Raw genomic sequence first — 22,156 nt, 5'->3', positions numbered from 1 at the left:
TGCTGGACTGAGGATGGGGGTGGGGGCACCCTATCAAGCCCTGGAGGTCCTTCTGGAAGGCCCAGAGGCAGTCCCACTGAGCAATGGGAGGTTTCCCAGCCAAGAGGGCAGGGACGGGGGATGGGCTCAAAGCCCACGAAGCAGGTTAGCGTGTCCCGCAGACGGCCTGGGTCTCTCTGTCTCCCTGACGGTCAGGAGGCTCCTTCTCGTCTGGGCTCCTGCAAGCCACAGCGCCTGCCCTGGCTGATGCCAGCTCTGTCCCTGAGCAGCAGACCCAGGTGGGTGTGTGGGGGTGAAGATCAGAGTGGGGCGCGAGAGGTGTGGGCGTGGGGTCTGTTCTGGGACCCTCACTACTTGGGCCGTGGGACCCGGGCATGGGGCTCAGATGGAACCCCAGGACATTACCTGGTGCCCGCTCTGTGCCACCACTACCGACTGGGACGCTGGGACTTGCAGCCACTGTGTCCACGATGGGACACGGCCCCATTTTGCAGGCGAGGCAGTGAGCGTGGCCCCATTTTGCAGGCGAGGCAGTGAGTGTGGCCTCGTGGTCCCATGGCGCGCAGGTCTCCTCTCGGCCTCTGCCCCTTGCCCACCCCCGCCCCAGCCGGGAGAGGAACCAGCTGCCGACTGGGGCGGGCGTGTGGACAGCATCAAGGGAGGCTCCACGGCCCCCAACAGCCCCTACCCCCACAGTGCCGCTTGCTCACACCAGTTCTCTTGTATCCGTGGTAACGAGTGAATGGGGTGCCATTTGGAGCTGCTTAATCCCGTTTCACAGGCTCAAGGATGGGGAAGAATGCAAATGAGCTGCTCCCAGATGTTTGGGGATGAGAGTGATGTGGGAGGAGCTTGAGGGAGGGGCTGGAGGGCTGGGTCTGGGGCCCTACCAAGTGCTGGGTGGCCCCGGCATGTGGGCAAGTTGGGCGGTGGCTCCCGCCCTCCAATGTCCAGAGCCCTGAGGCCCGGGGCCCTGCTGGCCGTGGTGAGGGCCTGAGCTGCCCCAGGCTTGGCCCCTCCCTGGTCCTGACAACACCCTCACCAAGCTCAGGCTTTGCAATGCTGCTGGGGTCATGTATGCCAGGCAGGAAGTGTCAGGGTGGGCCGTGCAGGATTGGGCTGGACAGATACAGAGGGTGCACCCTGCGGGAGGGGAGGCCCTGGCCCCTCAGGGGTGCATGGGAGCAGTTGCTCCCCACCAGATGCGCCCGGTCCCAGCCTGCCCCTGTGGGGCAGCGCTCATCTTGTAGGAGCTGTCCTGACGAGAGTGGCAGTTCCCACAGGTCAGGTGGGGAGAGGGCGGTGGCAGGCAGCTCCCTTCTCTTTTGGAGCTCTGAGCAGTGGCCTCCTTTCTCCTCCCAGAACCCAGAGGGGCTGAGGTGGGAGGCCTCGGGGGTATATGCCCAGCTGTAGCACAGAGATCCATGACCGGCCCAGCGAACTCACGGGGGGGGGGGGGGGGGCTGGTTTGGAGCTCATCCATGATGCTGAGTCAGTGATACTAAGGGGGTCCACTTTTCACCATGCCCCACTTTGCTTGTGCTGAGGTGCCGCAGAGCAGCAAGGGACGCTCAGAGATGCTCAGCCACTAGCTCAAGCTCACACAGCAGGGCTTCTGCTGTGCTGGGGCAGTGGAGGCCCAGCCCAGGGACGACGTGAGGGGCCAGGATGTTGCCAGGCAGGCGAGTGGGGGGCAGCGTGCAGCACCCGAGATGGGGGTCTCTGCGGGGGACGGCGTGTGTATCTGGGGCTGCTGGTCTCGGGGTGCTGGCAAGTCCTCCCTGTCACCTCTCTGGCTAGACCGGGCCAGCAGCTGGGACACCGCTTGGCTGGGGGCTACTGACAAACGGGTGGACATGGAGCCGAGGCACTGGCCGGCTCAGGTGTCCTGCTGTCCCTGCATGTACCTGGGAGAATGGGGCCCTGGCCCTTGGGCTCCAGGAGGCTGGAGTGCATCGGTGTCCTTACTGAGCTGGGGCTGGAAGGGCCATGAGGCTGGGGGTAGAGGGCGGGTGGCAAGGGTGTGTCCACACGGCAGGACGTGCAGACCCTGGGGGCTTGCCCACATCCAAATGTGTTCAGATCCCCCGCTTCCCTGGGAGATCTGTGCCGGCCTGGCTTGGGTTTCTTTTTTCCTGACTATGAAAGCGAGAGCAGCTCAGAGGAGAGCTTTGTGGGAAGGCCAAGTGGGAAGAAGGTGTGAGGGCGCCACCACCCTCCTCACAGCCTGCGTGCCGGGGTCCAGCCGTGCCCGAGGCGGCCCAGCTCCCACCTTATCGCTGTCCTGCTCCCCCCATGAGCTCAGCCCTGGGGCCTGGATGTGCCCAGGTTCCTCTAAGCTCTGCCTCTCCTTCTGGAGCCTGGTTTGTATGGCGGCCTCACACACCAGGGAAGTGGCAAGGCAACCATCCGTGTCTGGAAAACTAAGCTTCTATTACAGACAGTGCTGCGGGGTGGGGGTGGCGGGACTGCCCAGCATCTCAGTCTGCACCTCCTTCTGGTGGTTTCCTTGGAGGGCGTCGCAGCACTTCTGATGTGCACCAAGCCCTTTGAAGCTCCCGCCCTCCCTGCAAGCAGAGCAGCGTGACTGGCGGGCAGCGGGCGGGTGGCTGGAGCCTGTGCAGAGCGCTGCTGGGCTGCAGACTTTCCAGAATCAGCCGACCTGGTGCAGGGTCAAAGCCTTTTCCGGAGGAGGCCGGACACAGACTCGCTGTCAGGGTGATCTGGGGAAAGCGCCTGGCTCTCTGGACACTGCAGTTTTTCATCCCGTGGGCACCGCTGAGCCGGGCCGGGCCGGGCTGGGCACACTCTCTCCTCATGTAGAAGGCCCTCGTGCTCACTCACCCAGAAAGGAGCCAGGCTTAGGAAAGTGACTCAAACCCTGCCTCTGAGCAGATAAAATGGAAGTCGCCAGTCCCAGCACTGTGAGTGCCCGAGATCCTTGGGCACATGCAGCCAGAGGACTTAGTTTAGACACAGTTCCAGCAGGTGGCCGGAAGGTCACTGCCGTTGGAATCCAGTCTGGGGAGAGAGTGGTAAGGGTCTTTCTTCCAGAAACACCCCTCCCAGAGAGGCACCAGGCTGCTGGCTTTCCTAGTAGGGGGACAGGAAGGCAGAGCTTTGCCGGTGGGTTCCCTGGTGGGGTTCCCTCTGGCCCTGATGCCACGTGTCACCATGAATCCTGGGCATGTATGTGAACACAGCATTGGTTGTTTGTGTCTTCGGGTGTCCATCCCATGCCTGGGGTGACAGGGATGAGGGTCCCTCAGAAACGGCTGTGGCCCAGAGCTGCATTCAGGAGGTTTCTTCTGGGAAGGGTGGGGCTGCCAGCTCCCACCCGCTGCTGGGCTATGAGCCTGTAAGTGTCAGAGCTGTGCTGGGCTCCAGGAGGGAGACCTGGCTTTGCTGGCAGAGGGAGAGGTAGACGGACCCCAGACCATCCTGTCCACTCTTCGGGGAAGCAGACAGGCCAGGGAGAAGGGAGCTGGGAGGTGGCCTGCAGGATGTCTGGAACCAGTGGATAGGCCCAGGGAGCTGGGGGTGCAGCCTGTGTGCTGCTTCCTGCCAGGGGGAAACCATGTCTGGGGGCGTTTCCTCAGTGAGGCCAGGGGAGCATGGGGCCTGGGACCTGAGGCCTGGGTCTCCTCTGGGCCGACCAGTGCTGGGGCAGGCTCTCCAACCCCTGATGGGCCAGACGGAGTAGCCCCACCAGCACACCAGCACTGAGCTTAACAGAAGCTGTTTTGAGTTTCCTGAGGCTGGAGGATGGATGGATTTGTTTGTAAGGCAGGGGATTGTAGACGTGGCAGGTGGGAGAGCCTCTCTGCAGGGACTGGGGAAGGGGCCACAGGACATGTTGGGGCCCCTCGGCGAGGGTCCCCCGTTGGGTGGCAGCCCATCCCTCTGTGCAGAGCCTGGGGAAGGTGGCAGTGGGAGCAGCCACTGTACCTGGCCCAGTGGTGGTTTGGGGGGTTTCTTTGGGTCCAGGCTGCAGGACACCCAGCCCTAAACTGGTGATGCCCCACCCTGAGAGTTCTAGCTCTGCCCAGTGTGGGGTTCAGCTCCCTGCTGGCACTTGGCTCAGAGTCTCCCTCCAGGAGAAGGCGAGGCCACTCCCGCCATCTCTGGGCAGCGGTCCCTGAGCCAGCGCCTGTGGGTCTCCCTCTCCTGAGAAGTGAAGAGACAGGCGAGGTGACGAGGGTGGCTGTGCAGGCTGGGCTGTTGGGCGTGGTCCGAGAGGCCAGCTATTCCCAGTTCCCTGTTGCCCTGCCCCTGGAAACAGCTCCAGTGGGAGCACGGGGCTGCCTCTGGGCTCAGCCTCTCCTGAAGCCCAGAGATGAGGAAGAGGTGAGGCCAGGCAGGACACACTCCTGAGGCCGCGCAAAGCCGGGTCCAGTCGGTGTGTTTGGGGGAACAGTGGGCACGGTGCCCTGCCTGCAGGGACCTCATGATCTTGCTGGGCGGCACAGACTGCAAACAAGGGCAAGGCCCTTGCAATATCTTGAGTGACGTCTGTAGCTCAGACCTTGGGTACCGCACAGTCTCAGAGGAGGTGAGTGCAAGACAGGAGGGAAGCCAGGAAGTCTTCCTGGAGGAGGTGCCTTGCTCCACGCCTTGGAAACCAGGTGGGGACTGAGGATAAGGCCTGGAGTGGCACCTCTGAAAGACATGGGTGAAGAAGAATGGCTCTCAGTGGGGCGATGGAGGGCTACAGCAGGCTGTCTGCCCCGGTTGCTGAAGGTGCCCTGGAGGAGCTGGTGGTCATGGTGGACACATCCACCGCACATGCCATGTGCAGGTGACTCTGCCCAAAACAGGCCCACGCCCAGAGGTTCCCGCCCTCTGCCCGGATTCTTACAGCCTCTGGCTCAAAACGGAGATTACTTTCGTGGTTTCCAGTTTTGTCTTCAGCAGGGGGAAGCCCAGGTTTCTCTATCTCAGGGTTGCCCTTGGTTCCCGTCTCTCTGTCTGTCTCTGTCTCTGGGTCTTGGGCTCTTGGCACAGAGGGTGAGATCACCATTTCTCCTGGGGCCACATCTCCATGCACTGCTGGAATGTCACTGTGTCCAGACAGCCCTGCTCCCAGGGCTGGCATCTCTGTCCCCATGAGAAGAGTCATCCCCCCGACCCAGCTGAGCCTCATCACCTGAGACAGGTGTGCAGGTGGGCAAGGTTTGGGGTGCTGCTCACTCGGGTGCCCAGGAGGTCTCACCTGTCTGCACCAGCCTGGGGTCTCAGGCAGGCACTGATGGGAGGGGCTCAGAGCTGTCACTGGGGAAAGCCTTGGAGAGCCTGGGGACAGGTAAGTGCAGAGGAAGCCACACCCCTGCCTAGCCAGGCCCCCTGTGACAGCTCAGAGGCCAAGCAGTGTTGGCACCTACCAGTGTGACCACAGAATGTTGTGGGCCCTCTGAGCTGGGCTCCCAGCCGGGCCGAGGCTTGGCTCCTACCGGCTCCTGAGCTCCTTCCAGAAGCTCGTTCACTCTTTTCATCCTTCATGTACCTCCTTAGGCCACCCTGCATGCTTCTGGGCATCTCCATCTCCACCCTTCTGATGTGTGTCCTCCTTCTCACTCATCTTGGGGTCCTGAGCCAGCTCATGCTGTCAGGGTGGGGGTGGAGAAGAGAGAGGAGTGGACGGCATTAGGCCCCTGGCATGGGGGTGGACACAGCTTTCCAGGAGAGGAAGCCAGGAAGCAGCCTTCCCTGAGTCGAAGCACCAAGCAGCCTTGCACAGCAGTGGTGGTGGGCCTGGGTGGGTGGAGACAGGGGCCGCTCGGATTGCCACATGGTTCTGACAACCCCTTACAGTAATACCAGTGGGGTCTTCCCTTCAGCTCACAGCTTGAGGGAATGCCTGATGCTACCCTGAGCAGAGGTGCAGGAGCCAGCCTAGCCTCAGCTAGACGGAGGGAGCAGCCCTGGAACGCACACATGAGCACAGAGCTTCTGTGCCAGGAGTGCCAAGTCCCAGCTGGGAGTCGGGGCGTAGCCCTTGTCTGGTATACCTGCAAAGCAGAAAGCCTCAGGAGCTCAGCTGGCTCCGGCAGGTGCCAAGATGCCATCTCTGTGGGTCAGCTTTGGTTCCGGAAGGGATCCTGAGAAGGGCGCTGGGTCTGCAACGCAGCTAAGGAATCAGCTGTGTGGCTTGGGGAAAGTCAGGGCCATCTCTGGGCAGTGGCAGTCTGGAAAGGGCCTTAGAAACCAGCAAGTCTTTCACCTGGGGAAACTGAGGCCCAGAGAGGGGAGGGGCTTGGCTGAGGCCCCTGGTGGGTCTGCAGGCAGCCAAGACATGAGCCTGCGTCATCGTCATGTGTCCTGTTGTCACTAGAGTAGGGCCAGAAGTGGGAGTCTCAGCCTCTTTGGACACAGGTGTCCAGCTCTCCTTCTCTGCTGCTGCCGCTGCAGACGGGGTGGGGAAGAGGGTTCCCCAAAAGCCTAATTTGGGGTGGAGGTCCCACAGAGGAGGGTCCCTGGAATCTAGGGCCTGTCTCTGTCTGCTTTGGGGACCCTCCAGGACTTGTGCTGGGCCAGTTTGGGCAGGGGAGGCAGTGAGCCAGCTCCCACTGTTGCTCCTGGACTTCTCTCCAGGCGCGGGGCACGTTGGCAAGACCGCAGCTCTAATCGCCCCTCCCCCCTCCGCTGCAGGCTGCCCTCTGATGTGCCCTAAGGGATGCCTGGTGCCTAGCAGATGAACCCTCTGGGGCTGGGCTGCCACCCCTCCCCCACCAGCTCCAGGCACTTGTGCAGGTTTCTGCACGTGCCACCTTACATCTTGGAGGAGGGGTGGCCCAGGCTCCAGGGTGGCAGTGGGTGGGAATGTGGGGGTAATGGCAGGAAAACACCCCTGTCTCTCTGCTCTGAGCCACCTGCTCCGCAAGCACCCAGCCTGGGCCCCGCCTCCTTCCCGGTCCTGTCTTCTGGGGCCACGGGAGCCGGGGCGCAGGGACAAGTGGGGGGAACAGGGAAGCCGCAGGTGCATCTTTGCAGAGAAAGTACTTTGGCCCAGGCGGGCGCGGGGTGGCCCTGCTGGCCCCACTGCGCCCCACACTCCTGGCTCTGCGCCCCGCTCTGCTCCTGCCACCGATCTGGCACCCCTGGCCCCCACCCCGCGCAGGGTAGGCAGGGGGTGTGGTGCGGGCGGCATGAGTGACAGCGCTTTCCGTGCGCAGCGCCTGCATGGGGCGCAGTGTCAGCGCGCCCGAGCCCGCCGTGCTCACAGCCCGCCGCGGGCCGTCAGAGCCGGCGGGGCGATGATGCCCGTGCCGGAGGCGGTTCGCTGACAGCGCCCCGCGCCCCGGTCGCCCTCCGCCTCGCGCCGCCGCCGCCGCCGCTGCGAAGACAATGGACGCGGGAGCCGCCCCGCAGAAGCACAGTAGGTGCCGCGCCGCTCCTGTTGCTGCGCCCGGGGCTCGTGGACGCGCGGGGGCGCCGCTACCTTGGGTACGGGGTCAGGTTGGGGCACGCCGGGAGGGGGCGTGTGCTGTTCCCCTGTGGCACCGCAGCCTGTGCTGCCCCGTGGGACAAGCTGCTTTGGAGGTCCAGACCCGAAGGGGAGGCCCGCCTGGATCTCAGAGGGGGCAGCAAGGTGGGGGTGTGGGATGGGGGCAGGTGAGACTCTGGGTGCCCTTGGAGGTGGAAGGTGCCGGCTGAGCGATCTGGGGCCGCCCTTCTGTGAACTTTCCGCCCCTGGTGGAGGGTGCATCTCTCAGTGGGGCTGTGATCCTGTCCTGAGACCGGCCGTGCTGAGCCAGGACGAACACCCAGTGTCCTCGCTGGTTGTGGCTGGTGCGGCACCGGCTGCAGGGAGGTGCTGGCTGAGGTGCTGAGTGGGTGTGTGGCAGCAGTGGAACTGGGCACATCTGCCTGGGCAGTAGGTGCCATTTCTGGCTCTGGGCCAGCCTCTCTAGGTACCAGCATGCAGAGGTGCAGTGGGCACTGTTGGGGCAGGTGGGACCCAGCCAGGCTCTGGGCGGCCCTGCCCAGGCTGTCTGCAGGGTGCTAGTAGTAGGGGGGTGACTACTTCCTGGGGCTTTGGGCCTGTGGCAGAGCAATGGGACATCCTTTAGGGGACATGGGCACTTCTGGAGCTCGCAGAGGGAAGGAGGGAGGACACCAAGGAAATAGGAGACCGCCCCTCCCCTTCCTGCTGCTCCCTCCCCTCCCCACCTCTCCTCCTCTCTCCACCTCTCCCCTTCCCTGCTCAGTGACCCTTGAGGCAGACAGAGTGACCACTGACTTCCCACTGAGCTGGCCTTCCTCCTGTGGCCTTCTCCATCCCTCCCCCATGAACATGTACCTGGTTTGTGTTTCTTCTGACCCTTTAAGCCCTGATTTCCGAGAGGGCCATGGTACCCAAGTGCTTCTGTCATGGGGAGCCCACTTGTGTCCTGCTAGTGTCCTCTGAGCCCAGAGGCTCAATCAGAGAGCTGCAGCCACAGAGGGGAGTTCAGGCACCATGGGACCTGGTGGGGGGACAGGTCAGAGGTCAGAGATCATTGCCTCCTCTCCTGATTGGTGAGAACAGGAGTCAGCCTCTGTACCTCCCTTAGGACTCTGGACCCTAGTTCTTGCCTGAGATAACAAGAAATTGGCTCTAAAGACCCCCAGAAGCCCTCCATCCCATCATATTCCTTTTGTACTTGGTCTGTGGGTTCCAGAAAGGATGGGGAAGCAGGCATGCGGTAGGTGGAGTGTGTGGGGTTGGTCATGCCTGAAGGGTCCCCAAATCCCCCTTCTCTGAGACTCAACACCTTGGTGGCCCTGTCCTGGCCTGAGCCCTGCCCCCAGGAGGTGAGAGCTGAGCCTGCACCAGGGTCTTCCCTGGGGGGGGGGGGTGTCCGTCTGGTGGCTTTGACATCTTGGACCCGCACCCATCCAGGGTGTGCAGTGAACACAAGACTGCAGTGGGGTCTTAAGCGGTCCTGCCTGTCATTGGCAGAGCTGACGTGGCTCCGTTGGGGAATAGCTGGGGCCCCAGGAGGGTGTCTGGCAGGACGGCAGTGGCCCCTGCTGTGAGTGACCAGGCAGGGACCCCCTCAGCTGGTGCCTGGGCTAGAGGGGCTTATAGGTGGGAGAGACCCTCCAGGGGGATTTGGGGGCAGGAGGCCTTCACACCTGGCAGCTGAGGGTTCAGGTTACATAATCCCCACCCCACACACGACTGCCTTCGACTGCCTTCGTAAGCAGCAGCAGCCAGGTTTGACAATGCGAGTTGTTAATTGGATTTTAATTTTTAATGTCTGTAACAGATAAAGAGCTATGGGCCAATTTGTATATATTCTGTTACTCTGCGCCTAATAGGAGTACTTCATTAGTTAGTAACTATCGCACCCGCCCTGCTGCCTGCTCCCGGGAAGGGAGGGCGTCTGGCCGGGAGACCAAGGCTGCCTGCCACCTGTTCCACTGGGAGGCAGGGCAAGGGGTGGGCTGCCAGCGGGCACTCCTCTTACCGCCAGGCCAACATTCCCCCTCCCCATCCTGCAACCTGTCCACTGCAGCCCCCGTCCTGTGTGCTGGCTGCTGGGAGCGAGCAGTCACCCCCACTGAAAATCCAGCTTCCCTGTGGCCACCTGCTTTTGGGCCACTGCAGGACTTTAGACACCCAGGGCCACTGGGCACAGATGGTTCTGGGCCTCCTGGGGTTCCACCGGCCACTCCCAGCTGCCAGGCTGGCCCGTGGGCGCGTGGGGGGGTGGGAATCAGGACTCGGCAGGTTGGTTTCCCAGGTGCTGGGTGTGGGCGCCCCTGGGTGCCCCTTGGGCCTCTAGTCGGCCTTAGGCTCAGGCAGAAGCAGGACCCAAGGCCGTTGGTCCCATCCCCCACTGCAGCTTGAGGGGTCCTAGGAGGCAGGACGCCTGCACTGCCCGCCCTCGAATTATTCTTAGGGCTGTTGTGTAATAGTCCTGCGTCCACGCATGGGGAGGGAGGGCTCCTGGAAGACGTCTCCAGCGGCAGCGAGCGGAAGCCTTTGTCCCTTCCACTGCCCAACACAAAGGGACAAAGGAGGCTGTCTGACCCCCGGCCCAGAGAAGAGTTGGGCAGCCCAGGCTGTGCAGAGGGGGCCCAGGGCCAGAGGGGGTTCCAGAAGAGCCCGCTCCCAGGGGCTGAATCCGAATCCGGCTGGGAGCTCCTTTGCGAGAGTAAGCGAGAGAGTGTGTGTGTGTGTGTGTGTGTGTGTGTGTGTGTGTGTGTCTGTGTCCATCCGTCCTCCTCAGCACAGTGGCACTGTCCTGCCCCCCACGGCTCTCCTTCCTGCCTTCTTTTCATCCTTTCTGTGCTCCCAGCAGCCTCCTGCGTTGATTCCGGGGTCTCCACCCCCACAGATCGGAACAGGCTCTTCACACCTGTTTTCTCAGCTCCTGCTGAGATCAGACCGGGGCAGGCTGTGGGCGGGGCTGACAGCTCCAGGAAGCTGGGCTGAGGACCAAGACAGCCTGCAGGCCCCATCCAGCTGTCCACTCACAGCCCAGGGAAGGGAGGGAAGGGCCCCCGAAGAGATCAGCTCACTTGTGTCTGCAGGGTCAGCACCCACTTTGTCACCTCCTTCCCCCTCTGGACCCGGCACTCATGTACACATATGCCCACTAGCACACACTCATGCACACACTCACAGGCAGCCTGGGGGAAGGGGTGAGCTGGCTGGCATATGGGGGCTCCCATTTTCCATCCTGAGATTCTGAGGGGTTCAGAGGCGTTAATGGGACGGTGTGAGGAGCAGGGAGATGGCAGGCCTGCAGCTCCAGGGAGAGGCTGTGACTAGGGTTTGTTTATGACCCACAAGTGACTGACCTGATGACCCTGGGAGACAGGAAGGCAGAGAGGACTTGGGGGGCAAGTCTCTGAAATGTCCCGGGGGGCCTCCAACCTGAGCTGGGCGCCTGTCTCTCCTCCTCACCTCCCCAGTCTCCTTAGCGGCTGTGTGACCTTGGACAGGTCACCTTATCACCTGCCGTCCCTGTCCTCCTCTAGGGAGCTGCAGATTCTGACCAGGTCATTGGAGCGGAGTGGGGAGGCTCCCAGGCCTGAGGCCGCTGTGGTCCTTACCCTGGGCGGCCCCTGGGTGGCCAGTCCCGGGCAGACGCACACACCTTATCAGGAAGGCGTCCTTCTCTCTGACCCCACTGCCCCAGCCCAGCTGAGAGGGCTGCCTTTGTGTCCTGGGGTTGCCAGTACACACCACGACAGACACACAGATGGGATCACTTACAACTGCAGCCCTGTGTTGTCTCATGGTCTGGAGGCAGGAAGCCCCCCAGGGCCGAGCGCCTCCTGGAACCTGTAGGGGAGGAGACTTCCTGTGTCAGCTCCTGGTGGCCCCAGGGGTTCCTGGGCTTCCAGCTGCATCAGTAAGTCTGTATCTTCACATGTCCTGGTCCCCTGTGTCCCCTCTTCCTGTGAGGACACTTGTCATTGGGTTTAGGTCCTATGTCAGTCGTCCAGGATGACCAATGACATCTGCAAAGACCTTCCAAATAAGGTTGCGTTTGCAAGATCTGGATGTGGATGCGACTTTGGGGGAGTCGCCATTCAACCTCCGACAGGTTGTATTACCCACCCACTCCAACCCCTGCCTGAACATCTGTGAGCCAGAGGCAGGGGCCCAAGTTGCACCTCTGGGCCCCAGGCGCTGAGGACATGCTGACCGCATGAACAGAGCTGCCCAGAGGGGGAGCCCTGGCTGGCCTGGGCCGTTCCTGCCACTCCAGTCTCTCTCTGGGCCAGGCACTGATTTCAGAGGCTCATGGGGGGCGGAGGGAGGGAACCGTGAAGGATGGGGAGGCCAGGTCGGTCCTGGATGGGGGCCTCACCCCTCCATCAGTGAATGGCTTCTCCCACATCCTGACGGCCACTAGTCACAGCCAGCCACCCCGAGGAAGGCAGGCCCACATCTCCCAAATGCCCCTCTCATCAAAGCGGCCCCTTTGCTGGGGGGTGGGGGTGGGGGCTGGCTGGGACAGAGGGAGCAGCAGTCTGCCACCCGCAGTTTTGGGGCCTTGAGAACCTCTCTGGAGCCCAGCAGATCCCACAGCCCCCAGGGTACCAGTCGCCCTCCCAGTGTGGCTATGAGCAGCCACATGGAAACATGGAAAAAGGCAGATTCTCCAGAGGCTGGGGCTATTCTGTAGACATACACCCCCAGGAGATTGCGCAGTGACAGGAGGACCAACTGGAGCAAACTCAGGTGCCAGGTGGGTGGAGAGTGGAGGTCAGGCCCTCTTGTGGCTCTGCTCTTCGTGGGGAGTGCCCTCTGCTCTGTGTACCAGTGTGGGGGTCCTCGCCCCAGAGCAGGGCAGACTCCAGCTCACTCCCACTTCTGCCACCAGCCCTTGTGTGGCCTTGGGCAGGGGACTGGGCCTCCATGTCTTCATCTGTGAAATGGGCTAACAGTATGAGTAAATGACAGGCTGTGTGGAGAGCTCTGGCTCAGTGGCCCTTGCTGCCCACTGCTGCCCACCTTCCTGGCCTGCTCCCTGGCACTCCCTAAGCTCGGCTGTCCCCTGGAGAAACCACTGCCCAGAGCTGAGTGGCAGCTGCAGGGGCCTTTGATGTATAAATGGGAGGCTGGCACTGGTGGGGCAGGCCTCAGTTTCCCCACTCAGCTCCTGGACCCTGACATCCTCGGGACATGGGTAAGCGAGGCCACGTCTCCGCACCCAGGCCCTCAGCCTCCACATGGGTCTCCTGGGACACGGTGCAGAGTCCATAGCACCACGTAGCCAGGTCCTGCACCGCAAAGGCTTGTCAGGGGTGTGCCGGCGGGGGCTGGGTGGCTGCCCACGCCTGTGGCTCAGGGTCAAGGCAGCGGGTGTGGGGGAGCCCCTCCTGGGAGACACTTGGGTCTTCACTTGCCCAGTGCGGATCAGAGGCCGCCTTCTTCATTCTTCTTGAGACGTTGCAAGTCTTAGTGCTCCTTTCCGTCACAGCTGGCCCTTCAGTGAGGGGTGGTGGCCCTCTGCGTGCCTCACTAACTAATCAGGAGATGCCCCACTTTCCCAAGAGCCTCTGGTCACCTCCCTGAGCCACAGCGTGCAGCCGGGGGACCTGGGCTGCCTCCCACAGCCTTCAGGAAACGTGAAAGGGACTAATTCACAAGCCTCGTCCTGCCCACTGCCTGCCACCCCTGCTCCTGCTGTGTGCTCAGCTTCCTCTAGGCCCCCAGGGCAGGGCATCCTAGAGGCCAAGTGTGGGCTGGAGCCGCTGCCTGGGTTCACATCCCTACGCGGCCGCTTCCTGGGCTGGAGGTTCCTGGGACAACTGCTGATCCCCTGGAGGCCAGACCCAGAGTGCAATTTAGGCATTCCAGGCCTCTTGTGGCCTCCGGGTCGCCAAGGTGCCACCCAACTCCCCAGGTCCCATGGCATCCTGGGCTTGCCCAGGTCTGACAGAGGGGTCTACAGCCCAGAGAGGTTGTGCACAGTGGCACCTCCCCACCCCCACAATGATTTCTGGGGTTTACTGAGGGCCTCACCATCCATGTTCAGAACATGGTTAGTGAAAGTGGATCCCAGGGGAGATACTGGCCGAGGGAAAGCCCAGTTAACTCCCATAGCTCGAGGGGCCACTTCCACAGACCTCCCCCCACCCCCTTGGTCTCCTTCAGCCCCAGAAACTGGCTCCAAGGGCCATGGCTAGCCCAGAGCCTCGCCCTGTCCCAGCCTCACTGAGGAGAGAGGTGGGCAGCCCTGTGGGTCTATAACAGGCGGGCAGGGGGCCACCCCCACACTGTCCTGCCCTGTACCTGGGAGCAGAGAGTCACCCTGGTAATGGTGGGTGGACTTCTCCCTGGGGCCTTGGATGGCCTCATGCGGGAGGGGCAGGGCAGCCCTTGGGGCTTCTGTGTCCTGGCCGAGGCTGTTGTCGCCCCTACCGCCCCCTGCCTGCCTGGGCGCCCGGAGGCTTCAGGGACTAGACAACTCAGGCCTGAGCTGTGGGGAGGTGCTGTCACCCAGCACGCTGGTGCAGAAGTGTCTGTTCACCCAGAACACGTTCGTAGCCCTGGATGTTTGTCATCCTGTAGAAATGACAACCCTGTGAAGTGGGGTTTGTGTGCTGCTGGGGCCTTGGAGTGTGGAGCAAGGCTGAGCAGGGCCTCCGTCTGGGCACTAGCAGCTCCAGTAGTGAAGGTGAAGGGTGGTCGTCCTCCCTCCCAGCCTCAAGGCTCCCATGCCGGGCGGGGGCACCCCAGGATCCGTTGGGGGGGCTGGTGTCACTCTATCCCTACCCTGGGAGCCATCGTGGGCCACCCAGGTTTACAGAAGGAGAGACAAGGCAAGGGGACAGCTGGGCCTGGGTGCTGGACCGTGGATGAGGACCTTCAGGGAGCAAACCCGAGGTTCCCAAGGAGATGGCCACCCGGACCCCACCCCCCAGCTGGCCCCCTCCCCTGCCTTGCCTGCAGGATAGCAGCCCAGCAAAAGTGTTGATCTGGCGCAACACAGCTGGAGAGAGCCAGGGTGAGGGGCTAACCATGGCAGGACCCACAGCCCTTCCTGCTGCTCACCTGCCCACACCGGCCCTCCCCACCTGCCTCCTCCCTGCCTGTCCCCACCCCAGCCCCAGCGTTGGTCTTGTGAACAGTGGGGGGGGGGGGGCTGGGGCTGGGACAGGGTCCACCGCCCTCAGAGCAGGTCAGCACAGCCCCTTGCCACTCAGGAAAGCAGCAGATGGGCCTGGGGACAGTGGGGACCAGTGGTGCTCAACCAGAGGCAGATGCCAGCCTCCCTTCCTGGGGGCCTGACTCAGAAGCCTGGGTCTCAGGAGACCCGCTCACACGTGTTACTTCTAGTCCTTGCACCATAGGTCCTTTTATTGCCCCATTTTAAGACTGGGTGGTGACCTGTGAGGACCCGGGGGTTGGCAGGCAATGGAGCAGGCGAGGTCCTAGGCTGTCTGTTTAAACAGGAGAGTCTGTGCACACAGTAGGCGCTCTCTGGGCGCTGGTCCCTCTTTCCCTCGTGGATGGGGTCACGCTGACCGTGGTGTGCGGCCTCTGCACCGCTCTGTCCACGCCCTGCAGCCCCGATCTCTGTCTTCCTGCAGAGAAAAGCCAGGCCGTGTCCCCGTCCCTCCGCTCCTTTCCTGCGTCCTCGTGCCTATGTGTACAAGGACCCCTTGGCAGCCCCTGGGGTGCCCTCTCCCCACTCCATCGGATGCTGGCAGTGGGCCCTGCCTGGGTGTGTGTCCCCATGTCCTTCCACCCAGGGTGGCCTGTTGTGGCTTCTGGGAACCCCAGAATTGTGGCCAACATTGGGGCAGGGGCTGCTGGAAAAGCCCTTCCTGCATTTCTAAGTGGGGTGGGGGCGCCCTGAGAACCTGGGGGTTGAGGGACGGAGACCTCGTCACTCAGCACCATCCTGAGCCTCGCCGGGGGTTGCCCAGGCCCGCTCCCCGGGGCTGTTGGTCAGGTGGGCTTGCCCTGAGGAAGGGGTGCTGGACCAGGCACATACACACACACACACACCTACCCCACCCCCACTCTGTGGGCTGCACACTGCAGGGCAGATTCCGGGGCCACTGGCCCACGTTCCTGAGCCCCGTTTCCAGCCAGGCTGTGGCCCACTTCTCACGCTGCCTTGCGGCCACCACAAAGTTCCAGAGCAGCAAGTGGCCACTCACCTCAGCCAGGGGCAGGGTACCGGCCTTCTGTTGGCCTTTGTGGGTTTGGGGGTGTGAGGGGGCACGTGGGGTCTGTTCCCCAAGAACTAAAGCCAGCCTGTGCCTCCTGTGGGCAGAGCTGCTTCCTGGGGGATGCCTTCACCCGTCCAGCCCTCCCCCAGCCCCCCATTCAGCCCGGTGTGCTGTGGTGTGGTATGTGTGGTGTGGCTGTCCTGGGCGTGGGCTGCAATGGAGGGTCTGCTGAGCCCGGATGGTATTTCGTGGACGCTCTGGATATGTGAGGCTGCAGCCCTCCCGCTCTGCAGGGACGGGAGCAGCACTAACTGTGAGGGCCCAGCCCCTTTGCCGGGAAGGGGTGGGCTGATGGCCGGCCCCACGCTTCCTGACCGGGATCTGGGGTGTCGAGCCCAGCAGGGCTCTTGGCGCCCCCCTCTCAGAGGAGGCCGCTGAGTTTGGGGAGAGATGGCTGTAGCTCCCGTTCAGGGGATTGGCTTGGCCTCTGCAGTGTCTCGACCCTGCTGGGCTGTCAGTGGGCAGGAGACTGGAATCTGAGGAAGAGCTGCTGGACGGCGTTTCTCAGGTGCTGTGGGATGCAGGCAGCCGCCGTGCTCGGAATCTCTGGCGTGGGAGCCGAGGCCAGTGGGCACCTGGCCCTGGGTGCCAGCTGTTCTGGGGTAGGAGCTGCCAGAAGCCCAGCAGGTGCCTGGTCCACCTGACCTGGCCCTGACGTGCACTCCGGCCTCTCTCAGGACATGGGGTTCCACCGCACTCTCAGCAGAGCCGGCACCGGCTGCCCCACCATAGACCCTCGCCCCCGCCTCCCTCAGGAGGGTCTCCACGACTCCAAGGTTCACGGGCTATTCCCAGGGTTGGCGGAGGGAGCATAGCAGAGCATGCAGGGGCTGAGGACCCCGAGAGAGGGCCGGGTCGGACCCAGCTTCCTGCAGAGGTGAACTGGCCCAGGTCTACCCATGGAGGGGAGCGGTGGTGCTGCAAGAGGAGCTGCTCCTGTGGTCTTGAGGGCGGAGGGGCACTTTGCTGCAAAGGGCAGGGACCTGCAGCGTGAGAGAGCACTTTGGGGTGCCCTGGCCGTGGCCCCACCTTCACCCCATACCTATCGAGCAGCTGTGGGTGGGAGGCAGGCCTCCTCGTGGGCGGAACTGTGTTTGTGTGTTTCGTGTATTTTTAAAGCAACGTTGCAGCTGTGCCTGCCTCAGTTACATCCTCCGGTAGGCGCATTGTGGGGTTATTTTGGGCTTGGCATATTCTGCATCTGTGAGGAAGGACAGAATTGGGGGCACGCCATGATGTGGCTTGTGAAGTGGGGCCCAGAGCAGAGCAGCCTGGGGGTCGTCTCTCCCTGTGCTGCCCCCATCCTGCAGCGTGCCCGGGTGGGAGTCTCTGCAGAGACCTGCCGGCTTGAGCAGGGTGGCTCAGGACCCAGCCGGGATGGCTCTGGGCACTTGGGGGGCTCTCTCAGGACAGCGGGCAGACAGACAGACAGAGGCTGACAGCGGTCAAGAGAGAGTCAGGCACACGTCCATGTGGGGACATTGGGGCACAGAGCGCCCCTTGGGCGTCTAAGTGCAGCTGGGGCCACTGAGCTTCCACAGCAGGTCTCACGTCTCACACTTCACCCTGAACTCCAGCATCCCGTGTGCGGTACCTTCTCCTGGCTGGTATCTGCTTTGTGCCCCCAGGACAGGACTGGAGTGGGGTGGGGGTTGCCAGGCCCTCCTTCCCAGAAAGGCCCAACCCCAGCCCTGCTGGGCCAGTGAATGGGGTCCCTTGCATATCCCACCTCTGGGGAGCCCTCCTGCCCCACCCCAGCCCCCACCCCTGCAGTTCCCAGGGTGTCACAGTGGAGGGCACCCAGCTCTGCAGGTGACTGACCTTGTGTTCTCTGCTACATATTGTCTTGTCTCATCAAAAAGACTGAAATTGCCCCCTTGCACTCAGCTGTGCCTTAAAAAGCCCTGGGCGGTGACCCAGCTGTCACCATTGGGTGCTGCTCCTGGAGACACATGAGGTCACAGGGTGGCTCAGCCTCCTCCAAACCCCCAGGCCAGGTTGGGGACCCAGGCGGCCCCCAGCAGATGGCCTCCTTCGGTGCCCAGCCTGCTTAGTGACCTCTGCTCGGCCCCAGCCCCTGCAGGGTGGGAGGGAAGGTGGAAAGGATGGTGCTGGTCCTCAGTGGAGACCTGGGTTTGACGCTTCACCACCTCAGGTGGCCCTTCCCCACCCTGGCCTCAGTTCTCCCTTCTGAAACTGGGAAGCTGGGCCTTCTTCCTACCTTGGTCCAGGAAACTTGGTGGGAGGAGTGAGAGGCTGTGGCAGGAACCCCAAGCCGGCAGAGGACCAGCCTTCAGCTGGGTAGGACCCCTTCCCCACAGGTGGGATGTGGTAGGGCTGGGCGGGCAGCAGTGGTCCTGCCTGTGGTGTGGGGCCACTGCCTCTGCCCTTTGCTTGGACTCCCCAGTGACTCACCGACCAAATAGATGCCACTTTTTCCTTCCTTTTTTTTGCCCTAAAGAAAAAATAAACACTTGCCTGTGTACCTCTTGATGGCTGCCAGGGCTCATGCAGTCCACAGGTGGGGACTTGGCGGGGGGCGGGGGTCAGTGGCCAAGAGCATGGTGCCCAGGGCTCCCCACACTGTCCGTCCTGGGCTTGACTTACCCTGGGCTGTGGGTGAAGATGTGTCTCGGGGCATGTGTGGCAGTCACCATGTGGCAGGGACTATGACCTGTCAGCACCCCAGGTCCATTGTCCATGGGAACCCTGAAAGCAAAGGAAAGATGACTGGCGTGGGCGGGGCTCTCCGGGAAGCTGAGCGGAGGCCTCTGGGGACAAGATGCCCAGGACTGACTGCCTTGTGGACGGTGCCCACTGCCCACTATGCTGAATCAGGGCGGCGGGAGGGGCCACCCCTCTGCCTCTGCCTGAAGACCCCCGGCCTGGTGGGTGGGCACCCTGGTCCAGGAGCATACTCTTGAAGGAGAATGTGTCTCCCAAGGGTCCCGGCCCCGACCTCCTGCCTGCCAGTTGCTCAGGGCATTGCCCGTCTTAGAAGGAGCAGAACCCAGGTCTGACTCCATGCCTGGAGGTGGAGGGGCAGTCCCCCTGAGTCGGAGGCTGCCGAGGCCTGGCGGCCAGACCTTGTGGCTCACTCTGGCTGCTCTTGGCTGGTCCACAGCCAAATCTCTCAGGGAAGGTGGCTTAGGTGGGGGTGTCACCAGGCCAGTGCCCTGCCCCCAGCTGGCCCTCCCTGCTGCATGGGTCGCATCCGGGGGGCCACTCAGTGAGCATTTAACAAGAGCAAGCTGTGCATCCGGTGGAGCTCTGGGGCAGCAGTGTGTGGTACAGCCCTGCTTCCAGGGGCCCCAGCCCAGACCCACTCCCCAGACCCGTCTCCACGTGAACGGTCTCGAGGCCGAGTTTAACTGTCCTTGTCAGCATCTTGCGTTCTCCAGTCTCGCTGGCTTTTAATATCTGCACTTACACAACCATCCGTTCTCTGGCACAAAAGGTGATTAAATCTGGGGACGTCCCAGTATGCAGTGGTGTGCGCTGGCTGTCTCCCGGCATGGCACTGAGGCACCTCTCCCAGGGGTGGGCCCACATTGGGGTTATTTGTCAGGGTTACACAGCACCCAGGGATTGCCAAATCCCCGCTCCTCTTTATAAAGAGCCAGCCATGAAGCCCCCTCCTGGGCACCTCATCCCTGCCTGGGGTCGGGGCGGGGGGGCAGTTTTGGAACCTTGCAGGCGCCAGCCAGTTAGAGCAGCTTTGTCCACACCCCCGATGCCCCAGACACCCCAGTGGGGCTAAGCCATGGCTGTGCCCTCCTTGACCCTTCCAGGGCGGCCTGGCCTTCCCCCTGTGGGAGACATCGTGACTAATTCTACACTAATCATGAGCCCTGTCTGACCCGTGTATTCAGTTTTGTTGTTGGAGACACATGTGCTACCACCCAGGGTTTTAAAATGGTTTCCATTTTCAATGAGCATTAAGTGAGTGGTGTCTGAGTATAGTAATGGAGTAAACTATACTCCATTGCATCGTCATGGGAGACCAGGGCAGGGAGGGCTTGGAGGATGGTGTCAGGCGAGCGCCCTGTGACAGGGCCATCTGTCGTCATGGGCACAGTGAGAGGGGTGGGCGCTAGTGACCAGGGAGGGTCCCGCAGGCAGCCCCCACTCGCTCTCCTCCAGCTCCTTCCTGCTCCGAGTGTGTGCTGAACGGGCCCCAGCTGGCACACCCAGCCCCTGCCCAGGCCCCTGCCTTCACACCCTCAACCCTTCACCTCCTGCTCCGTGCCCAGCCAGGGACCCCCATGCTCCCAGAGACCCTGCTCTCCAGTGTAGTGGCCTGGTCTTTCCTGGGCTTTGCACAGGTTGTGATGCCTCCTCTGCCCACCTCCACCCAGAGCTGCGCCAAGGGGCTGGGGCCACAGCGGCCCCTCTGACGCCCGCAGACCGGAAGCTCCCGAGACTGGGGCTACTCTGATTGTGTATTACGCCCTCCTCAGCCCAGGTCCAAGTCCGCAGGCCTGACACCGCAGGTGCTTAATAGACATTGACTGGCAGCTGGGGCTGCCCAACAGCCTGAAGGGAGAAGGGTGAGGAACGATGGCCCGGGACACACGCAGGTGGCTGGACATGGCCCTGGGTGGGGGCCGTGTGGCTGGCCTGAGTGGGTCCCTGTGGCTCAGGACCAGGCCCACAGAGGCAGGGGCTGATTTGCAAGTACATGCCTCTAATTTCAAGGATTTCTGTACCTTTATTCAGTGCGAGTGGTCCAGTGGCTTCCATCCCTGTGCCAGGTGTCAGCACACAGGCCAGCCAGGCGGCAGGGGACACCCAGGTCCTGAAGGCTGGCCAGCCTGCTGTGAGGCTCAGGCTGTGGAAAGGGGCAGCTCCTGACAGACCTTCCGGGGCCCTGGGGGCGGGGGGTGTCCCTGGGTGGGCCAGGCTGGTGGCTGTGCTTCTGCATTTGCCCTGGAGTCCACCACCCGTCTTGGTGCCAGGCCGGCTGTGGCTCTGCCTGTCTGCTGCCTATAGGCACGAAATCTAGGTCAGGCTGGTACAGGGCGGCAGGGCTAGCAGTGAGGGCAGTGCCAGCTCCTGCAAGCGCTGTGCAGTGGGGTCACAGCAGCCCCCAGGGCTTATCCAGGCCAGTGGGTGGACGAGTGCTGTGGCTGCAGGTGCCACTGGCAGGGGCGAGCGTGGACTGTCCTGTCAGGACCTGGCCCTTGCATGCTGGGGGGCTTGGACATGTGGGTGTAGCTGCGACCATTCAGGCAGATCCTTCCAGAAGCTCCCTATCCCTCTGGCTGGCTGTGGCCTCCACTCCCTCCCAGCCTACCCCAGCATCGCCCCAAATCGCCCCATTCTCCCAGCCTCCTCCCCGTGGTCCGTCTGCAACCCTAGGTTTCTGGTGGATCCCACTTTGATGTGGGGTTGGAACCGGTCACCACTGATGGGGCCTCAGCTCCCCTCAGAGATGCTGTGGGGACAGTGACCAGCAGGCAGGTTCCTGTCCTTGTTTGGGGTTGGCATGGAGTGGTGGGGGGGTGCTGGGGGCTGTCTGGGCAGGTGGGAATGCCAGGCCCGGGGCAGCAGTGGCTCCCACCCAGGGCCTTTGCATTTGGGTTCCCTTGGCCGTTCGCCCAACACCCTCTGCGTCTGTCCAGTTTCTGCTTAGGTCCCACTTTCTCGGAACCTTCTTCCCAGACTCTCTGGAGCTTGGCTTGTGCTGGCCACAGTTTATGGTAGGACCTTACTTCTACCTCCAGTCTGCCCAGCCCTGCTGCAGCTCTCCGACACAGCCTGTGGCCACTCTGGGCAACTTTGTTCAGGCCAGAGCAGCTGTGGTCACTGTGGGGCATCTGTGGCCAGGTCGGCTCTCCTGGGTCCGTCCTCCTCCCTGGCCAGGCCGTGTGCTCCTCTGGGACCTCAGCCCTGGGCTCAGCTCACTACTGAGGGTGGCTGCACTTGGGGCTCTGGGCCCGAGGTTGTGTCCCCCGCCTAGCCCCCACGTGTCACTTGCCTCTCTGCCACTTTCAGAGGCAGGGGGTTCTCAGCCCGACCTGGAGTGTTGAGTGAGTGTGGGGGTGGGTCCGGCCACCCGCGAGGACCTCCCGAACGGCTTAATTTCTGACCAGAAGCCGTGATATTACAGAACTCTTGCACCAGGCAAGAAAGCAACACTAAATGGGCTCTGATGTTGAATAATGAATAATTAATGAAAGTCCCAGGCACCTCTGCTGAGCCCCAGTGGCGGGGCTGTCAGAACTGTCATGTCACCAAGGGGCTGCCTTTCCGTTAGACACACGTTCAACACTTTCAAGAGGTGATCAAGACATGCCATGCGCTGGCGGAGGCGGGCCTGGCGCTCACCCGGTGGGGGGCGGCAGGGGCCAGTGTGACCGCTGAGGGGCCCACCTGGAGGGGGCGCTGCGTGTCTGTGGCCTGGGGTCAGGGTCCTGGGTCCTGGCCTTGGCTCTGTCTGGCTATGTACCCTGGGCAAGACCCC

The 22,156-nt window shown here is 62.6% G+C and overlaps 1 protein-coding gene across 2 annotated transcripts in view; it reads left to right on the top strand.

Annotated features, from left to right (window-relative positions):
• Window positions 1–7,172: 7,172 nt before the first annotated feature.
• The window catches only part of PLCH2 (phospholipase C eta 2), a 55,333-nt gene continuing 40,349 nt past the window's right edge, over window positions 7,173–22,156 (top strand). The window contains exon 1 of one of the 2 annotated variants that reach the window (XM_074334245.1): window positions 7,173–7,375. In XM_074334245.1, the coding sequence (XP_074190346.1) occupies window positions 7,345–7,375 (31 nt within the window). In that variant the 5' untranslated portion in view covers window positions 7,173–7,344. Of the gene's footprint in view, window positions 7,376–7,421; window positions 7,444–22,156 lie in introns of those variants that run through there. The other variant, XM_074334247.1, reaches the window with a different exon arrangement.

This window comes from Rhinolophus sinicus, linkage group LG06 (assembly GCF_036562045.2).
Source record: "Rhinolophus sinicus isolate RSC01 linkage group LG06, ASM3656204v1, whole genome shotgun sequence".
Lineage (NCBI taxonomy): Eukaryota > Metazoa > Chordata > Mammalia > Chiroptera > Rhinolophidae > Rhinolophus > Rhinolophus sinicus.
The sequence above is the reverse complement of the archived record's forward strand: the minus strand, read 5'-3'. Positions and strand labels throughout refer to the sequence as shown.